The sequence below is a fragment of the Colius striatus genome, chromosome 1 (genome assembly GCF_028858725.1).
Source record: "Colius striatus isolate bColStr4 chromosome 1, bColStr4.1.hap1, whole genome shotgun sequence".
Taxonomy (NCBI): domain Eukaryota; kingdom Metazoa; phylum Chordata; class Aves; order Coliiformes; family Coliidae; genus Colius; species Colius striatus.
The window spans coordinates 112,182,764-112,204,619 of record NC_084759.1 but is presented as its reverse complement, the minus strand read 5'-3'; the positions used below and the strand labels follow the sequence as shown (position 1 = coordinate 112,204,619).

General features: G+C 37.4%; 1 protein-coding gene across 3 annotated transcripts in view; it reads left to right on the top strand.

The window, feature by feature from the left end:
• Positions 1-21,856, top strand: part of EPHA3 (EPH receptor A3) — a 228,443-nt gene that overhangs the window by 74,717 nt on the left and 131,870 nt on the right. For all 3 annotated transcript variants that reach the window (XM_062003347.1, XM_062003338.1, XM_062003357.1), the window contains exon 3: positions 509-1,169. In XM_062003347.1, the coding sequence (XP_061859331.1) occupies positions 509-1,169 (661 nt within the window). The remainder of the gene's footprint in view (positions 1-508; positions 1,170-21,856) is intronic.

The following is a 21,856-nucleotide window of genomic DNA, read 5'->3' as shown; positions in this document are numbered from 1 at the left end:
TATGGAATTTCAGTGGGAGCCATTGGCTTTTTTTTGTAAGACTTTAAGTCTTTTTTAATCTTTGAAATACAACTTGATTCTAGCAGTGAAAATACAGTGTTGTCCTATAATATGGTGAGATGAGTGTGGTTGTAGTAAAGGCTTGTTAGGATCACAATTTAAAGGACAGAAATGGATAAAGTTTAAGAAAACACAGGTTTTTAATAATGCAAGACAATTGTAGCATCTTTCATGCCACCTTGAATTAACTTGTTAAAAGCTGACTTCTTAATGATGAATTCTGGGGTTCATTTAAGATGTCTTTATGTTTCAATAGAAAAAAAAAAGTAAACTTTTTTTTTTTTTGCAAGTTTGACTAGACTTCATTGTTTTATAGTGATGTCCAAGCAAAATGATTTTTGGTTTTTCACAGCTTTTGTCTCTAAATGTCATTTTTATTGGTATAATAATTAATCTTAACATATTTTCTTTTTCTTCTCTTTTTTTTCTATTCTTTTTGTTTTTCCAGTGGGAAGAGATTAGTGGTGTTGATGAGCATTATACTCCAATCAGAACTTACCAAGTGTGCAATGTTATGGATCACAGTCAAAACAATTGGCTGCGAACAAATTGGATTCCACGCAATTCAGCTCAGAAGATATATGTGGAGCTCAAGTTTACCTTGAGGGACTGTAATAGTATCCCTCTAGTTCTGGGCACTTGCAAAGAGACCTTCAATCTGTATTATATGGAGTCTGATGATGACCATTTGGTAAAGTTCAGAGAGCATCAGTTTACAAAGATCGACACCATTGCGGCTGATGAGAGCTTCACCCAAATGGATCTTGGGGACCGAATTCTCAAGCTGAATACAGAAGTCCGTGAGGTTGGGCCTGTCAGCAGGAAAGGCTTTTACTTAGCTTTCCAAGATGTAGGTGCTTGTGTTGCCTTAGTCTCGGTGCGAGTGTACTTCAAAAAGTGCCCTTTCACTGTCAAGAACCTCGCGATGTTTCCAGATACAGTACCCATGGACTCCCAGTCACTGGTGGAGGTGCGGGGTTCTTGTGTCAATCATTCCAAGGAGGAAGAGCCACCCAAGATGTATTGCAGTACAGAAGGAGAATGGCTAGTGCCCATAGGGAAGTGCTTGTGTAATGCTGGCTATGAAGAAAGAGGCTTTGCGTGCCAAGGTAACAATGCCCTCCATGTTCATAGTTCAATTATTAACAGGGGCTTCACTTTATGTCCCTACTCAGTCTATTGGGTTGTGTTAATTTTCTCCAAATTCTTGAGAGAAATAAATTAGTTCATAAAATTGCCATTAAAATGTTGTTTATTTAATCTATGTAAATAATTTGATAAAAGTATTTGATAAGGGACAACCAATAATTTTTAGTTAATACAGTGTGTAGCAAATCTTGCCTCTCTTGGCACTCTTGGACTTCTTTTTTTAATATAGGTTATCTCTAGTGCATTGTTTGTGGCCAAGTATTTGATTTTTGTGTGTGTGTGATGTTTTTTTTTAACTTTATGACTTGATGTATAATTTTTGCTACTGAACTGCTTTGATTAATTGGGATTGGTAAGAGTAAACCATTGGTTTTGGTAGCATAGTTCCTAAATGCAGGTGCATTTGGAAGATCAGTGTTTGAGCTTCAAAATTGCATTTTCATGAATATTCATAAATTTAACTAAAACCAATTTTCTCTGAAGTTTTGGTTTCTCAAAACTGTGGTTATGTGAATGCTCCCAAGAAAAAGACCACTTGAGGGACTTTGAGCTTTTCCAGAAACGGTCTTTTAAACATTAGAGAAATGTGTATTGCATTTACCTAATTTTGACATCAACCAAAATTATGGTGATGTACACTTTGTTTTGTGTATGTTTTGAAGTTTTGTGCTAATTGAATCTTAAATCTCTTTTCAAAGAGTGCCTTAAAGGATGCTGGCTGTGGTAAAGGATTTTTTGTTATACAAATAAGTAAAATGCAATATCTAAAAATTCCATGGATGGAAGTAGTTTCTGAGATATTTACCGAGGGCTGTGTATATGTGTGATTGTGTACTTGTGTGTATGCATGTATTCATAAGAAGAGGAGCTTAAAGTATTCTGAACCTGGTTGAGGAAGCACCTATTCTTTTTTTTATTGATCCCATGGCAAATTTTATGTCAGACAAGTCCTGGAGAGCTACTAGGAACTCACCCAATCAGAGTCCATCAAACCATAGGCAGTTGTGAAAACTGTTGCTCTGATTAAGGTAACTTTTTCTTAAAAAGTGTCAGGAAGGTATGAAAGGAAGGAAGAAAGAGTATGTTCTGTTTGGTTTTGCTTTAAAGTAGATTTTAGGGGTTTTTTTTTCCCTCAATATGAATAAATTGGATGGCTGAATCTTTTGAGTATGCTTTTCTACAGTTAGATACTTATATTAAGAAAAATAAGGTAAACTCTTCTGTTAAGAGCTGAATCCAGGAGAAGATATTTTATTATTTGAAAATGCTTTGTCTGGGGCCTCCTGCAGCTGCACTTAAAAATGCTAAAATGTTAGTGATACTCTTAACCACTGTATATAGTGTTGCTTACTACAGAGCCTGTGTCCTTATAAATGGTTGAAAGCTGTTGGTTTAGAATTTCAGTTACACATGAGCGCAAAAAGACAAATCACTCCAGAAAGTGTCAGGCTACAATTGAGCAAAAGTTTGAGCTAAATAAAGTAAAAGAAAAGAAATTGTTTTATTAAAAACAGGTTCCCAAATGCTTGAGGTACGCAGGGCAGCGCCTATGTGAGTATAACAGACATAATTTGGAAGGCATACAATCAGACCATAGGACTACTGTCTTTTTCTTTTTTACCCCCTAGCCTCTGCCCCTTCCTCCCTCCCCCTCTTTTATTTTTGGGCTTCATCACTGAAGTGATGTTGATCAAGGGAGTGATAGATGATGAAACCATTAACAATAATGACAAGTCCTTCTGGTTTATTCTGATTTAACATATAATGTTCTACTAACTTTTATTGGAAGTCATATTTTTCAAATATTTTTAGTGTGGTGTGATTGAAGTGGCAGTCTAAAAGCAGTCAGTAATTCAAAACCTCCTGTTTGTCGGCATCAGTAACTCGGCAGGAGCTGGAAAGTTCAGAAAAAGAGTTCAGTGTTGGCTTCATATTCAAGGCTTATCCTGCACCTTTCCTTTCCTTTTTCCTTCTCTCCTTCTTTTACTCCTTCTTTTGGGGTGTTGAGATTTAAAGATTTGTTTGTGTGCTTGTTTGTGCCTTTTCTTTGGTCAACTAAACTGCAGTAGACTCAGAATTGTAGAATCTGAACAAGATCCAAAATGGTGTTTCAAGCATGGTCTGGAATGAAAGTATAATTTAGGGGAAAAAAAAAATCAGTTGAAGTTTGAAAGAGTATTAAGTAATAGAAATTCTTTTTTTTGAGTAGTTGAAAACATTCAGCAACTTAGTCTCTGTCACTACTTGATCCTATAGTCAGACTGTTTCTGATTTTGTTTCCATAATGCTGTTTTTGGAAACAATGTCATTTTGCATTAGCAGGAGATCATTGCTGATGATTAAATGAAGGACTGTAATGGTATATGATCAACCTTTTAAAATTTAATTCAAGGCAGCTTTTCTTGATACTTGGAAAAATATTAAAGCACAGTCATGCCTTCAAATAAAACAAACTTTACTGTTTTCTACAACTGTTTCCCTTTTTCTATATAACCAAAAAAAGTTGACATAAGGCTCAAGTTTTTTGTCATTAGTGTATCCATACATATGAAAATATACATGTTTTTATAGCGTATTTGTATCTAAGTTCTATTGACTTTACTCAGTATATAGGTTCTTGTTGGAAAGGTTATTGTTCTGTTCTGAGTCCTACCAACTGATAAGCATTTTACACAGACAACAGTATGATACCTACCTGTCAGTCAGTTAAAGAATCAGAGCCAATTTTGCTGTGATGATCCTAGTTCTCATTGTTGTGTGTTCATGAAGAAATCGTTTCTCAAAAGCCAGTTGTATACTTCATCTTGAAAAGAGTTCTGGTCTTTGTGATATACTTTAAGTTAACAACTAAAAATTTAACATCTCTTCTCACAAAAACTTTTTGCACCTGGTCAATATTTTGAAGAGATTAGGTTTGTATAAGGTAAAAAAGTTGTATGAAGTATGTTTGGAAGCATGTTGAAAAAGCCACTCTTTTGTACTGGTTTTTCCCCTTAGCTAATGATAGTTAACTATGTGATATATGTCATCTGCTATAGACCATTACTACAGCTTTGTTTGCACTTGCATCATAGTGATCCTTTTTATTTAATATTTCTATAATATTTCATGATTGAATAGGACTTCTTCCTCACTTTTTTTTTTTCTAAATTATATCTTTATACTATTTTTGACAAACTACATCTTTATAGTGTCTTCTCTCTTAGAATTAGTGTGTTTTAATTTAATTAGGGAAAAATCCCCAACTGGCTGGAACTGCACACTAATGCTTTCTGATAGTCTCCATCATATTCCTCGATCAACAAGGATAACTGATCTTTTCATTTGTTCCCCATCAAACAGCCATAGAATATCACATCAGAGATTTGTCTGCTTTACTGTTCTTTCTCTAAAAGTGGCTAATGGCAGATTTCTAAGGAAAAGTATAAAGAAACTGCAGTGCTGCTTTACTGGGTGTACCTTTCAGGTTCTGCCAATCTACTGATGTCTTTGCAAGACAAGATACATCTTGTAAGCAGGACTATGTATGATAGGAAATCAGTGACCTGTCATCTGTTAATTTGTCTCTTTTTTGACTCACTTATCTTTTTATTCTCATTAAGTTTTTATGGCAGTGAATGCTGTGTTTTGTCTTGTGTGGAAAAAAAAGATCTTCTTGCCATTTTAAAGCCTTTTTTAAAAAAAAAAAAAAAAAGTCAGTTGGATAAGATTTTCCATATCCTTGTATAGTAAGAAAATAACTACTCCCTTTTCATCTTACTTACTAACAATTTTCAATGTCTCTTTCATGCCTCATCTCTACTAGTGCTTTTTTATTTGGAGGACAGGCTAATTGCTTCATACCTCAACTTGTCCTTTTTTACTGTCTCTGTACAGTTTCAAAGTAAACAATGTGATTCTTATGAAAAAAGCAATGAGGCTTGTGTTCCTTATTTAAGTTGTAAGTACACCAGGAGATTATACAGTGGCATAGTGTTTGGAAGAGCCCAAAGATCAATAAAACAAAAGGAGCATTCACATCACCTGCTCAGTGAGTGATTTGTATGTGGAGAAGCTAGGCTAAGTTTTGTTTTGAACACTACAGAGGGCAAATAGATCTCATGATGTGAAGATTGGTTAGTTGGGTTAATAGTACTAAAATATATGGAAAATGTAGTATAAATGTTTTTAAAAAAATGTCTTCAGTTCTGTAATGATCTAGAAGTCTGCTCAGAGAAATAATGGAAGCAGGAGCTGTTTTTTAAAAATGCAGTAACCAGATAATAAAGGAAATCCTGCCCTGGCAGGCTTGGACTAATAAATCTCTTCCATCCTGTATGTGTCTATTCTGTTGTTGGTTTGTTTCATGCACTTCAGAAAGAGTAGCTGGGCATAGAGAATTATATTTTTCATGATGAAACTTGCATTGGACAATTGTTTATCCATATGCGAGTATGAATGTTGTTTTGAATGCTTGCAACAGGTGACCCTTTAGACCAAACCCAAGCTTTATGGCACTAGTTGTCAAATGGAAAATTAAATTGGTTGGCCTGAACAGAATGACTCAAAAAGCACAGAATTACATTTTCTTCATCTGATCATTTCAAGGTAGAGTTCTAAATTTTAGTTGTTGGAATTGAGTAAATATGAACTGTTAATTTCCTCTGTAATACTATGCAATAAAATTGTAAGTTTTAACTGTGATTGACACATTTTCTATAAAAAAGCCATAAGAAAAAAAGAGAATGTAATCCAGCAATCCATCCTTATGTATATAGTTTTTAGGTATTAGTCAGGTAGATTGAATGGGAGAGAAAGGAGTAAGGAGTAAAGGAGGGAGAGGTAAAGTTCACCCACTGTGCCTGGTTATTGCAAAAATGACTTCACAAAATTTCCCCTAACACTAAATTATTCAGTGCTTCAAGTTGTGGAGTGTATTTCTCTCTCTGAGTTTATGGAGATACGAAAGGAATGCCATCTGTGGCTGCTCAATCTTAACGATACGTTGCTTAGTTGCTTAATTCTTTCAGTAGAATAAATACTGTACTTGAGATAAAGATATGTAAAACACCATTAATACTAAGGGTGAAAAACATTTCTGTAGGTTTCTGGGTTTTTTTCCTTTCCTTTAAAATATTGTTTTTCTCACTGCATAAGCAAATATCCTTTTTACTTACTTATATCAGTAGTTAAAAGACTACATGTAAAGAGAAAAAGGTACTGTGAGGAACTACTCTATGCAAGTGAAAACAGACAGAAGGCACATGTGTTTGCTGCAACTGCAAAGACAATGACATTTTTCCTGGAAAAGAGGCTCTGATGTGTTGCTTACACTACAAAAGTGTTTGATTTTAACTCTTAGGCTCTGTATAGAAACTGTTATGTTTAATACAACATAGAAACTGATCACATAATATGGTAATGGACTATTATGAGAGTTCACATTTATATGAAATCTGAAAAAGCTAAGGATTCACATTTTTTAAAACAGAGGTTTGAGGTTTATTTTTTTTGCTTGGGTTTGAATTATTGTTTTGATTTTTAAAAGCAAGAGAGATGCTTTTTAAAAGAGACAATCTTTCAAGCTGGTAAACTAAAATGACAGCAGTTATAAATTATGAATCACTTTATTTGTAAAATATTCATTGTTTTTATCCACTTTGTATTCTGTAAGTACACAAACAGAACACATAATGAAGGATTTACCTTCTTGCTCAGAATTTATTTAACTCTTTTGAAAGTTATGTCAGAGGCATCCAGATGATTTTTCACAGGGGAAGAATTATGTTGCACTGAATACTTTGGAAAGATCACAGTCAATGGCTAATAAGCCATTATGGGCATAATTTTATGATTTGGGAGCACATTTATCACGTGTCCCAAGGAAGCAAAAATTAAAAAGAAACATTCTGAAACTACTAGAAAACAGATTTTTTTTTGCAATGTATCACTATACAGATTCTCAAGTCAGAAAAGTCTTAAGGAAGTGCTCTGTTCTTACTTGAGAATATGAAATTTCTTGGATGTTGTGATAGAAATATTTAAACAAAACACTATTATGAATATTTCTATTATTTTTTTAATGTTCATTGATTAGGAGCATAGTGTTAATGTTCTTTAAAAAAGCTTACTAATACATCTCCAGGTTGATCAGTATTACACTATCAACATATAGCATGACTAGGTATATTTAGAGTTGATTTTTCTAATTGGAAACTAGTTGGGAAATGGAAACATTCACTCATAAAATGAAATATTTACAAATACATCCATGACTCAGAAGGTGCAACTTAATACAATTGCACTGTATATTTTTTCAGTCCAGATGCCTTTTCATTGGGAATTTCTTCCTTGTCTCCCCTCACCTGATTTTCAAGCAATAAAAAGTCATTCAACCCAAACCCCAACAAAAAACCCAACACTTGCCAATGTATTGGAATATACAGGATATTGACCCAGACTCTGCAATTTAACAAGTATATATGAGACATTTGCTTCCTCTTTAGCATAGAAATTTTTGCCTTGGCTCTGTGGCACTTAATATGTTCAAAACTATTATTGTTGAATATTTGTGCAGGATTTTACTGCATCTTATGGATATCTATCACACAGAATCCTAATGGATCTTGCTGGAGTTTCCTTAACATTTTCCCTTTTATGGCTTTGCTTCTTTGGAGCCTTTCAAAGGATTAAAAAACTAAATGAATATTATTATTCTGAACGTGTTTTGCTTGTTCTGTCTTTGGTGACTTTCAATATCAGTTTAGCTCAGAGTTGCACAAAGATTGTATTGTCAGTGTGAATTCATTGAACACACACATTTTCCATTGGTTTCTCTGCCACTTGCATCTGTGTATAGAGCTATTTGACAATCCCTTATTAGTTCCAGAGTGGAACTTATAAAGGCTAATAGGGGTTTGCATTACAACTGACAGCTGGTACTAGACTTAATAGAGAGCAATTGTAGTGAGAGCTCTAAGTTTTGATAACATTCAATGAAAATGCTTTTAAAGTAAGAACCATCTTGAAACATGAGTACAAGAAGACAAAAATGTTTTATATGTCTGCCACTCCTCAGCATGAAGCACAAGATGATGTCAAAACATGATGATGGCAGACATCTGAATAACCGGTAATTGAAATCAGACTTTATTAGAACACCTAAACTGCAGGAGGAGTGTTAGAATTGACTGTTTCTTTAGATTACAAACTCAATAACAAGGGGTGTGTTTGTAATGTCTCCTCTTTTTTGCCTTTGAAATTGTAGTTTTATTCCTGATAGCACAACAGTAACATAGTAACTTGGACTTCACACAATCTTTTTAAGGAGAGAAGGTGACATGCTCACTGCCTAGAATTTGGTTGTAGCACTGGCTTTAAATACCTGCTTACCTTGGGTACCTTCATAATTAGTGTATCTATTGTGTTAAGGCATAAATAGACCTAAACAATGACAAATCCTTCACAGGTCAAGGAGGCGAACTATTTCACTCTCATGAATCTATGGGTTCAGGGGTTGTCTACTGTAAGGTTAAAATTTGATGTGATAATTTAGAACAGCTGTTCTTTGACAGAAAGATTCACTTTCAACAAGGGAAGAAAAAGCCATATGGTACAAGTTGACACTGTGCCAAGCTTGAATAACTGCAGAAGTGATACAGGACAGTTCTCTTTAACAACATGGTTGAAGAAATGCATTTTTACTTGCCATTGGTATTTCCAATCTCTGTGATTTTTTTCATCGTACTTATCCCAGGATACTTCTTTTCTAGATACTTTTTAAAAATTATTAACAATGTGATTAAGTGACAGAAAAGAGTTGTGGGCTTTAAAAATACATAGTTTGTCCATGACCCTATCCAGGCCACTCCTTGTACTGTAAAAAGAAATCAAAGTTCCATAGAAAATTCCTTCAAAGTTTTCAACCAAAATGGCATGCATTGTTAGTGGGAACATCTAATACCTGAGTTCATACACTTTTAGCATAGTATTTAAGAATTCAGTTAAATTACACTACCTTTATACACATACTTAAATTCTAGTAAGTTAAGCACATGAATAGCATAAAACCTAATGAAAGAAGTAATTTACTGTGCTCAGACTAAGCATTAGTGTTCAGTTTACATGTAGGAGTAAGATGGTCATCAGGAGTCCAAAATCCTAGGAAGAATTAATTTTTCCTCCAATTTGGAGGAGCCCAATTTTTCTCAACAATTAGTTCTATGTAAAAAACCCCAAATGTATAAACTCACTTCTATTTGATTTCTCAGAGATTTTTAATGGAAGGAGAATAACAGAAGAAATTACTTAGAAGTACCCAGCTCTTGGCTCTAAGAAGTGCCACTATACAAATGATCAAAACCTCTGTACCAACAGTTTGCTTGCCTCTAAGAATGCATCTTGTTTTGCTTCCTTCTCGTAGTGAAAATGGGGCACAATTTTTTGTTTTTAAGGAAGAAACAAACATGTCTTTCATTCTCTTAAAGAAAAAAAAGAGAGAATCTCTGAGGTGATTATAAAGTAGTTGAAATGGTCATGTGTTACCCAGCTGAAGTAAGAAGAAACATAAAGTTTGGCAAACATATTAAAGTAAAATATTAACATGTTCTTTGATGTTTTGCAACCTTACACAGTTTTTGACCTAACCTTAAACAGTCCCTTAATCTCTCTAAAAGAGTCTAGATTTTAAGTTTGGGTAGGCACATACAGGATTGCTTTATTTATAGATGTATTCAGTAACAAGTTTTAAAATCTCACATTAAAATTAAGAGGCTGTAGGATATAATAAATAAGATTTTCTCCTTTGCTTTCATAAGGAATGGCATTATGTAGTCATTATTATTATACAAAGAAATACAGGCAAATTATGTAATAATAAGTAGTTTCAGTTTAACAGGGACATCTCCAGCTGCTGTTATGTACTTCTTTGGATTACAAAACAACTCAAATTCTCTGAAAGTCTAACAGGATTTTTTCTTATTTTGGTAATGTGATCCTAATACTGAAATGACAGGTATGGGTAGTTATTTTAACAAGCTGCTCCTCAACTCTGTTTTGCTCCCAAAAGAATAATATGGAAAACTAAAGCAGGGCTGAGGGATTGTAACTTGAAGTCAAGGTGTGTTAACCACGAACATGAAATCATTGTTCCAGATGTAATACTGGTGTTTGTCCTGACAAAAACAAAAAAAAATCACACAAAAAAAAACCCCTAAACCCAAACAAGAAACCAGACCGAACCAAAAAAAAAATGGATAGTAAGCAGGACATATGAGCAGAAGAAGTTGTTCAGGAGTTAACCACAGCTAATGAACCTTGTTTCATAAATTAATAGACCACTCATTAAGCTGCCATTTTTATACAGTGTATAATATCTCTGACTGCTTTGATTGTGTAGATGGAGTGTCTAGAGCTTTCACCTCAAGGCCATAAAAATATGTATTTGTTAACATAGAGGATGGAATTAGAAAGACATACAATTGCTAATAAGCAATTACAGTCTTGCTTTTCATATTGTGTGAGGAAATGAACTGCCACTGAAATTAACAGTAAAAGGAGTATTAGCTTCTCTGTATTTTCTCTGCCCACACTAACTACAGCAGATAGTGGAGGAAAGAAAGCTAAAGACAATTTTTAAAGGGATGGTAAAGAGAACAGGAGGAAAGAGAAGAATGGAGTGAAAAATTTACCATGGTAAGTAAAATATACCTGTGTAATTGTTTCAATGAAGCCTAAATGTTGCAGTTTATGTTCTTTAAAAAAACCCAGAAAGCTAAAAAGTAAGAGGCTGTCGTGAGAAAGGGAAGAATATTGATTTGAGTTCAGACAGGAATAAGATTTAAAGGAAGATGAGTATCTCTGACCAAGTTTGCTCCATGCCTAACTGATAAAAACATATTTGAGTTTCATGGGGGGCAGGAGTGGTGGTGACCATTTGAAGTCTGTGTTTGAGTGTATGGTAGGTCTTACACGGAATTGCTCTGCAAATAATAATTATAAAATTGTGATAATTAGTGTGTTACACTGAGAGATTTAAAGCTGACTTGAACTACAGTAAAGGAGACATATCTCTTGTGTTTCAATGAGCACTATTGCAATTAAGTTGCAGTCTAGAAAAGAGTTCTGGTTTTCTCAGGAGGTCTCCTCTCAGAGGAAGGCAGTGTGTAAATGGTGTCTCTGATTCTCTTCTGTCTGGTATTTTAAGAATGTTTCCTTGATATTTCTTTACATCAGTGAATTTTCAAGAGTTTTGATTGTGTACCTAGGCAGAAATTATGGAAACAATTTCAAATTGCTGCAGCTTTCCTGAACTCAGTGGATGGTCGTTTTCCTGCTAAAGCGATTCAAAGATCCTTCTGTCCAGTGGACTTAGCCCTATTCTGCAGAGTACTTAGTGGAGGGACATGAGATGTCACTTGTCAGTGGTCATTATATAGTTTCCATTTGTAAGTATGATTCAGAGGTGAAGTTTATTATCTACATCCTTTGGAGCAGCTGTTTCATGCTATGTTTGTAGGCAAACAGTTGCTGTGGCCTGGGAGGAGGTGTATGTGGAGTAGGCCTGTGACAGGAAGTCCTGAGCCCTCATGGTCTCTGCTCTCTGTAGCCACTTGCTTACAGTAGTGATGAGAAGGCTATCTCACAACAAATCCCTGAGTGCTGGAGGAAGAAGGTAGCGGAGGTTTTTGGGCTGAGTGGGAGTTAATTCTTTTTCGACCCCACGCAGCAGCCATGCTACTGATCCATTCAAATCCACAAGGAATCTGAAATGTGACTGTAATACGGATCACGTTAGTTTACACTCAATCGGGTTTCTAGTTTTACTTCTGATTCACATCTGCAGTGTGATACCAACCTAACCTTTTAATTCTTAATCTCTTTCAGAGCAAGTAGACTCTGCTGTTCCCCCTCAAAAGTTAAATATTAGTCTTTTAATTGAAAAACACACAAACCCCCTTAAATCCTGTGGTGAAAACAGGTGTTCAGGCACAAGTCTGTTTAGTATAGAGCTTATTTAAACATGGATTAAGGGCTTCTTTGGAATGGAGTACATTGTTTTTCTGTGCAATAATTACTTTCCAGGGATAGTGTGTTTAAATTACTGCCTTAAAACCCAGGCATGCCACCTATCTCAAATTCTCGTATAATTAGGGATTATCTTATAGCCTGTCACTTATCCATCTGTTGCTAAGCTTCCTTGTCCATCTTGCAATCATAGCAGTCAAGCTGTTACCTCACACTTGCATGTTAGCATATGATCCCCAGATGTGCATCCAAAGATTGCATATCCATTGGGTTGAAACAATCAACCAATCTAGAGGTATTTTCTTGTTTTTGTACGGCAGGAAATATTCTAGCATGTTACTCATGAATATATTATATTAATAATTCACGAGTACATATGTAGTGGTGTAAATAGTTTGTGTCTACTACAGAATAAAGTCCCAGGTTATAGTTCTCTCAAAAAAACAGAAAACTAAAAAGCATACTGGTTCGATGATTTTTCATAAATAACTGTCTATTTGTAGTCTGTATTTTTTACATGCCATGCTTTAAAATTCCCTCTATTTGGAAAGACTTTTTTCCCACTGTAGTGATGTAATTTGACTTTGTAGTTGTTGCATCTTTTGTTTTAACTCTGAAGCACTGGACTGGCCACAAGTAGCAATCGAATGTAGCATGAGGATGCTGATGATCCCCCAAGTTAATTTTTCTTAGGCACCTTGGATACCATATTCTGCTCCTGCCTTCTACATTCATCTCTTTGCTAGTTTTGAAAGCAGTAAGGGGATTTTTTCCTTGGATTGGTTTGGTAAAATCAATTCAGATTCCCAGCCCTTCTTCCTGAACACATGTAAACAAGCTTACGCATTTATTGTACTGTGGGATACATCTGATTTTGTAGGGTCATGTGGAAGACTCTGGAAAAAATCCTCGCTATTGCTCTGAGATAGGACTTTGGAAATGCTCTTGACATAGAATCACAGAATCATAGAATGGTAGGGGTGGGAAGGGACCTGTAGAGAGAGATCATGTGTTTTGATCCAGTTGTGGCTTTTGGCCTTTTATTATGGATTATAAATCTGACTTAGGGCATTGTAACTTGTTTTGTGGTATTTTATGATATGTTTTTTTGACTTTCTGTGGACGGCTTTCAGGAGTTCAAAATCTGCCTGTATCCAAAGGTTTATTTAAAAACAAAGCAAACAATAAATATAATGTTGCATACTGCCACTGCAACCAATTTAGAAAAACTCTTTTTAGGTAACAGTCATGTCCCCAGTAATTGAATTCTTTCTAGCTGAAGAAAAAGAAAATACATTATTCTTTCCCTCCTATAGAAATTATGAAGAAGTTTGGAGTCAGATGAACTTGAATGTTGGATGCTGGAGGCTCTTGGATGTAATCAGAATCATTCATTCCAGGTTTCTTTAGGAGTTTCCTTTATATCAAGTTGAAAATGTGAAGAGATGTGATGAGTGTGATTTTTGTGTACAGGTTAAAAAAAAAAAAGGTTTTTAGGGCAACTATTCATAAAGAAATAAGATGTTTTTCTAAAAGTTTTGTTGGGTAGTCGTCAAAAGCATGCTTGCAAAGCTTTTCTAGCTTTTAATAAAATGTTTCCTAAAAAGTAAAGGCTCATTCATTCTGGAGGAGTTCAACTGAAGAGAAACTAGTAAAAATGACCAATGGTTCTGGCTACTTTTCCCTGAGGAGTGGGGACATGTGCAGAGAAGGCAGGAGAGGTTACGGTGCATGCAGCATGCCTCACCTTCTGCATCAGCAGCTATTCATAACATCAAAGCATTCATTTTTTCTTTGTTGTTGTTGACATAACTTTTTACTTCACCTTCTCATGCTGTGATGGACCTGCAAACCTTTGCAAAGGCTACTTTTTTTATCCTTGTCTACCCTGTTCATGTTTTGGTAAGAGAGAGTGGGTGGGTAGTGAAAGCCAGGTTTCCCATCTCAAATAGCTGGCAGGCTGTTTGGCTGAGGATTGATGCTCTTTGTTGGCTCTCAGTAGGAGTCAGAGGAACCTGTGACAAAGACAGATGATGGCATGCTGGAGCCTGTCAGCTGAAAACTGCAGCGGCCTGAATGGGGAGGAATGCTTTCCTCATCAGCAAAGCTTGCTTTCACCTACTTTAAAAGTGGGACATAGGGATACAGTTGCCTGGTGGAGTATATTTTTCCTTTTGTCTTTACCTTTTACATACAAATTATCTTAACTGCATGTAAGGTTGCTTGTGGTGTCTTGGAAATCAGTTGCAAAAGTCCCATGTAAGCATTTCAAACAGTAAGAAATTCTTGGACAGATAAGAACATGTGGCTTTTTGATAAAATGCCATTCTTCTTGTAGCAACATGTTAGGGAAAGTAGCTACAGTTAGGGAAAGCAGTACAATAAATCAGTGGATAAATTTCTTTTTGTATTTGTGAAATATATTACAAATCAGATGATGAAATTTGCAAAATGAATAATGAATCAATTGTTTAGCCAGTTTACCCAGTGAAGCTCTTTAGCTATGTTGGTCTTTCAAAACCACTTTGTATTACATTGTAATTTAAAATAGAAGACATTCTATTAGTCTGTTGTATATGATATTCTTTTAGATTCCAGTTCACTACTCTATAGCTAACATTAATATGAACTTATAAACATTTCAATGAAGTATGTAACATTTGTGTGATACTGATTTATGTGCATATTATCCAGTTAGAAAACCAAAGCAATTGACTGTGTAATTTTACTAATAGATGGAGTCCAAGTTTCAAATATTCATTTTAATGAAAAAAAAAAACCACCCATAGTTAAAGAGATTCTTTAACAAGTATTTAATCTAAAAATACTGTTTTACAAAAAAAGCAACAGCTGGGCTTCACCAGCACAAATATTTGCAATAATTGTGTATTTGTGATTGTAATTTGGTCCAAATGAAACTTAGGTTAGAATGTAGATAGCTATGGGTGCACTGGTGTTTTTACAGCTCACATTATTCAGGGTCCAATTCTGCCAGCTTTATGTATGCTGGGTAATTGTAAGAAACTTAACACGGTATTTTTAAATCAAGGCTTTTACAGAAATATATATGTTATTTTTACACAAAATATCACCAGTTACCCACATGTTGTGTTACAGAAGAATTGCCATAACCTGAAGGCTTTCTTTGTCTTGCTTTTGCTTTTGTATTTCACTATGTGCATGAAAAATGCTTCAATTAACAATATTTGAAGTAGTTTGCAACTGTCATGCTCCTTCTCTAAATTTTTGAAATTTACATAAATTACTGCATTCACAAACCTGAACTTCCAGCATGCCTGAGGCCTTTGGGTCTAGTCTTTTGGTGCAAATAAGTCCTTTCAGTGCCTTAAAAGAAAAACTATCCTTGTCCACCTCTTTTTGTCTTGATATATACTTTCTCTCTGTCATACCTATACATATATCTCTGTACAGATATATATAAATACATAGATATATCGCACAAAGAGAAGAACTCAAAGGCTGGCCTTTACTCACTTTGCATGTCTTAAGAGAGTAATTTATAAAATACAGGACAGGGAGATTTATTTGAAAACATATGGAAACCATGGGGGTGAAGCCTGAAGAGGCTGCTTGTCCCAGCATGAGATGCTCCATCTTAACCTGAACAGAAGCTGCTGTATCAGGCTAGATGACCCCATACTGGGGCTGGCAGTCTGCATGAACTAAGCTTAGAGTGATCAGGGGACCTATTTGGCTTGCAGGCCACTGCTGCCAGTTGATGTATTGCACTATTGGTAATGCCAAGTAACAAAACTTGTAATAGAGAAATGTCACCTAATGTACAGCACGTTAAATGGCGACTAGTAAGTGTCACACATTTAATCTAAAAACACAGTGCTAATGCAAAAAGGAATTTATGTGAATTTAACTGAACTGATGCAGAGAGACAAACTTTGGCATAAATAGTAACATTTTTTAAATATGGGAAGTCTGTTTTAAAACTCTGTTTGAAAAACTTAACTACCAAGGCAAATGCAGTGAAAAGACTCAAAACTTGGTGTGGAAATTAAGTATTAGTGTTGTTTAAACCCCCTAGCAGCTTTAGTATCTGCAGCCAAAGAAATGTTTGTTTGCTGGGCTTAGTTGGAATTGCAATTTGGTTACCTTTTTTTTTTAACAGCTGTTTCAGTCTGATTTAGTTTGAGGAAAGCTCAAAGCATTATAGGAAAGCAGTATAGGAAAGAAATATAGAGCACTGCTTAAAAATAATTATTCAAATAATGCAGTAAATTATTATGCAGTCCAAATGGGTGCCTTTTGTTAATATTTTTGTTGTGGTTTAACCCTGATTGGGTGCCAGATTCCCACCAAGTTGTAATATCACTCCCCCTCCTAAAGTGGACGGGGGGACCAGATATAACAAACAGTGTGTTGAGATAGGGACAGGAAGATCACTCAGCAATTAGCATCATGGGCAAAACAGACTCAACTTGGGGAGAAAAAGATTTGATTTATTAATAAACTATAAGAACAGGGAGATGAGAAATAAAACTGAATCTTAAAACACCTTCCCTCACCTCTTCCTCTTCCCGGGACTCTCCTTCCTTTCCCCCCAGCGGCACAGGGAATGGGGGAATGGTGGATATGGTCAGTTCATTACAGATGGACTTTGCTGCTGCTTCTTCTCAGGGTCGATGCCTCCTCACACTTCCCACTGCTATAGTGTGGAGTCTCTCATGAACTTCTCCAACATGAATCCTTCCCATGGGCTACTCTTCCTCATGAACTGCTCCAGCATGGCCTCCCAAGGGCCAACTGCTCCTCCTACTCTGCCCCAACATGGGTCATCCACTGGGAGAACAGTCCTTCAGGTACTGACTGCTCCACCGTGAGTCCCTCATGGGATCACAAGTCCTGATAGCAAACCTGCTCTGGCGTGGGCTCCTCTCTCCCTACCCACTCCCAGGTCCTGCCAGGAAGTTGCTCCAACATGAACTTCCCACGGAGTTGCAGCCTTCTTCAGGCATCCACCTGCTCCACTGTGGGGTCCTCCATGGGCTGCAAGTGGATCTCTGGTTCCTGGTGGCCTCCATGGACTGCAGGGGCACAGCTGCCTCACCATGGTCCTCACCACAGGTCACAAAGGAGTCTTTCTTTCGGGACCTAAGCACCCTCCTCCCCCTCCTCCACTGACCTTGGTGTCTGAGGAGATATTTTCACATTCTCCCTCCCTGTTGCTGCTGCAGTTTAGCAACTGCGCAACAACTTCTTCCCCTTCTCAAATCTGTTGTTCACAGAAGCATTACCTCAGTCAGTAATTGGCCAGGCATGGGTCAGGTATGGGGTCCGTCTTCGAACTGAGTGGCATTAGCCCTATCAGCTACAGGGGAAGCTTCTGGCAGATCTCTGTTTAAAGCCACCCCTGTAGCCTTCCCCACCACCAAAAAACCTGCCCCAGGCAGAAACCCCTACAGCTTTACAGTTTACATCTTCTAAGCTTTGTTCTCAAATGTTACATAGTTGTTATGACAGCTCTATATGTCACAGTCTCTTGCTTACTGTTTTTCTAAAAAATTCTGAAGTAAGAGTGATTTCCCTTAGATGCCAGTAGATCTGTTGAGCTGAGGTTCTCATGCTGCAGTTCTGTTCCCTGCAGTGCTGAGATGGCAGCAGGCACAAAGTTTCCCCACGAACATTTGGGGAGGCAGTTTGACAGCACCTGCGGTGAGACGAACCTGGAGGATCACACCCTCAGGACTGCTGATTGCACAGGTGAAAGAGACTACTTTCCCTATCACAAAGTTGTCATGCAGGCAAGTTTTATACAGGATTTACTCTTTTTCTGGAAGGGAGAAACATGAGGACTCTGTATGTAGCTGTTGCAGCTTGCCGTGCAGCTCAAGATGATGGCTTCAGTGAGTTGCAAGTGCCCTGCTCCCATCCTGCACCACATGCTGCTCCTGCTCCACACCTGAATTCCCACCTCTGCCTCAGGGTAGATATTCTGGGCTGTCCAGCAAGGTCTTCTATGTCTTGCTCTCATAGCTTACTTTTCATTTGCTTCCTGTCTTCTTTCTTGTGCTTATACCTAGTTTCCTTCCTTCCCCCCTCCTTTTCTTTCTTTAGCGTCCAGTGGTTGTATAGCTTGCCCATACTGCATGGTTTTTATTGACTGTTGATATGACATTTTCTTATCACCTGGATTCAAACAGTGCTTAGGAACTGACCTGGTACAGCTCATCCTCTTAGGAAAATCATTGCTTCTAGCATTTCTGGTAAGTATAGTCCCTGGGACTTTTCTAGGGGAAGATGACTCTGCAAGAATAGTTCTGAGTATTAATCTCTGACCGACCAGGGTTCAACTTGTTTCAATGTTGAGAGAGCAAGTCCTTCCTGGTATAGAAACAGTCTCAGCTGTTTGCAGTTTGTCTCCTTTGAGGTTCACAGGTTCACATACTAGAGAACTCACTTTCCAGGTTTGGGAGGTCTTTTTTGATGTGCTGCCCTCTTGTGCTGCCCTGCAGTGGGCTTGCCTTGGTCTCAGGCATACTGGAGCTCTATGCTGGGAAGAGAGTTGAGGACTATGACGATACCAGTGTTACCTACTGGAAATTCACTATACAGCAATTTCACTATGTAGGCGCTGCTAAAGCAAAGACATCTATAAACTCAAAGGGCTTGAGTTCCATGACCATTCAAAAAGGAGTGGGCGTACTATGCCCCTAAAGGGTCATGAGAGGCTATGTCTCTCTAAGGCTTCCCACTACCTATATACTTACTTTCCTTCCTCTTTTTGGTACAATTGTTCTTCCATATAGAGGCTACAAAACTGATGATTGTGGAAAATGGTCTTTTAGTGAAGGTGGACTAAAACACAACTCAATGTTACGTCTCTCTTAAATGAGAGATTTCCTGCTTCCTCTGCATCTCATTGAATCGTGTCAGTGATGGTTTAACCCTGGCTATGTGCCAGATGCCCACCAAAGCCGTTTTATCACTCCTCCTCCTAAGCTGGACAGGGAAGAGAGAAATATAACAAAGGGCTCACTAGTGAAGATGAGAACACGGGTATCACTCAGCAATTACCATCACGGGCAAAACAGACTCAACTTGGAAAGAACTGGTTTGATTTATTAATAATCTATCAAAACAGAGGAAATGAGAAATAAAACCTGGACCCTGAAACACTTCCCCCCACCCTTCTCTCTTTCCTGAGTTTCTACCTCCTCCCCTCCAGCAGCGCAGGAGATGGGGAATGGGAGTTACAATCAGTTCATCACAAATGGTCTTTGCTGCTGCTGCTTCTCAGGGGGATGCCTCCTCACCCTTCCCACTACTGCAATGTAGGGTCCCTCCCATGGGAGATAAACTCCACAAACTTTTCTCCAGTGTTGGTCCTTCCTACAGGCTACAGTTCTCTATGAATCCCTCAACCTGGGTCATGCATGGGTAAAAACAGCCCTTCAGGAACAAACTGCTCCAGCGTGGGTCCCCTATGTGACCACAAGTCCTGCAGCAAACCTGCCCTGGTGTAAGCTCCTCTTTCCACAGGTTCCCAGGTCCTGCCAGGAAGTTGCTCCAACAAGGGCTTCCCATGGAGTCACAGCCTCCTTCAGGCATCCACCTGCTCTGGCATAGGGTCCTCCATGGGCTGTGAGTGTATCTGTGCTCCTTGGTGGCCTCCATGGTCTGCAGGGGCAGGTCCTGCCTCACCGTGGGCTGCACCACAAGTTGCAAGGGAATCTCTCCTCCAATGCCTGGGCCCCTCCTCCACCTTCTTCACAGACCTTTGTGTCTGCAAAGATGTTCTCACATTCTCACTCCCTTCTGCTGCTGCAGTTTAGCAGCAACTTCTTCCCCTTCTCCAATACATTAATGACAGAGGTATTACCTCCATCGCTACTTTGCTCAGTTTTGGTCAGCGGTGGGTCCATCTCAGAGCTGACTGCCACTGGCCTTATCAGATATGAGGGGAGACTTCTAGAAGCTTTTTTAAAGGAGCTACAGCTTGTAGCCCCTCCCTATCCATATCTGGCCACACAAACCCACTACCATGTTTCATTCATATTCATTCATTTCATATTTATTTGTGCTGATGATTATAGTCGTGAAGAAGTCTTTTTGTTGAATGATCAATCGGGGAATTTAATTCATTAATCTAAAAGCACTCTGCAGCAAAATAAAAAAACATCTACAGTTTACAAATAAAATATTAAAATAGGAAAAAATATAGTTTGGTCACATAAATATATTCCCCAGTGAGAAACAGAACCCAGATTTCTTGAGTCTCATCTCTCTGCTTTCTTCATGAACCATGGCCACCTCATCACTGTTTGAGAATGATAAATGCCTCACATTTATAAGCGCATATGCATGTTCTGGTAATACAGTAAACAATGAAGCCTTTCAGTATTAAGTTAAAGTATTCACAAGAGGCCAAGCCTGTGGTCCTTAAGCAGACAAAGCTCTTGTGGCTTGAGTCAGAGTTTTTCTTTGAATGATTACTAGACCAAGTTCAAAATGTGTATTTAAACCTCCTCAGGGGAGGAAAATGTCTAGCATGAAACAAATCAGAAGTGAGAATTTTTTTTTTTTTCCTATGGAATGAAAGAGAATAAATGTAGTATCACTATGGATGAGATTATGTGAGAAAGCCCCTTTCAACAGAAGTGAACTGACTTTTGCTCTTCCTAAAATGGTTTTCCTTGAGATCAATACACTTACTTTTCATAGTTCATCTACCTAGTGACTTACCTAGTGTGCTTTTGTAGACATGTTAATTGGACTTTAGTTTTGGAGGTTAAATTTGAAATCAAAGGTGTTATTTCTGAAATGTCTTTTACAACCTAAATAGTTCCATGATGCTGTGATTAATTGAGCTACTGTGTTCTCCAGGCAGCTACACTTTAAACATATAGAGATGAAAAAAATTATTGTGGACAGTTCTTTTAAAAAATAACACCACCACCAACTGCCCAGAAGACCCAGGCTTTACCAGAAAAGTATTCTGGAGGAGAAGGTACCTTAGAATACTTTGATAATACATGATGTAAGAGTAATTTTTTTCGTCTCCCCTGTTCCCTCACAGAAGTGGACATCTGTATTCTGAGATGAGACAATCTCGTCTTCTCATCCTAATGGCAGGTTCGTAGCTGCTTGTAAGAAATGAGAGCGTAAACATTTATGTGTTTTCCTTTGACAATGCAGTCTGGTTTTCATTTCTATAATCTTTATCTTTAACCTTTCTATGTTTATCTTCAGGTATTTTGTATAAAGAAAAATGACTCATTGAAGAGGAGATGGAATCAAATAAATAGATATGAACATAAAAATTAGGCCACGTAACACAAATTAATTGAAAAGGCGATATTTTTATTACTGGTTTTTTCCCCCTTTGTTTCTTTTCTTAGCAAATTTGCTGAGGAATTTCCAGGTATCTAAATGAGAGCATTCAGTAGTGGGCTGTGGTGCTTAAATGGGTCCCAGCTCACTGATCTTTTGTAATCTTAGTCTTCCCAGGAGCTTGTTGGCAGCAGTGAGGAGTTTTGACTGTCTGAATTTGCTTGTATGTATGCGTTTCCAAGGAGAGTTTTTTATCAGTTTGTACCTTCCTGAGTGTTTGTGCCTGTATTTACATGCATGTAGCGTACACATACATAATTGGCACGCCTACGAAATGCAC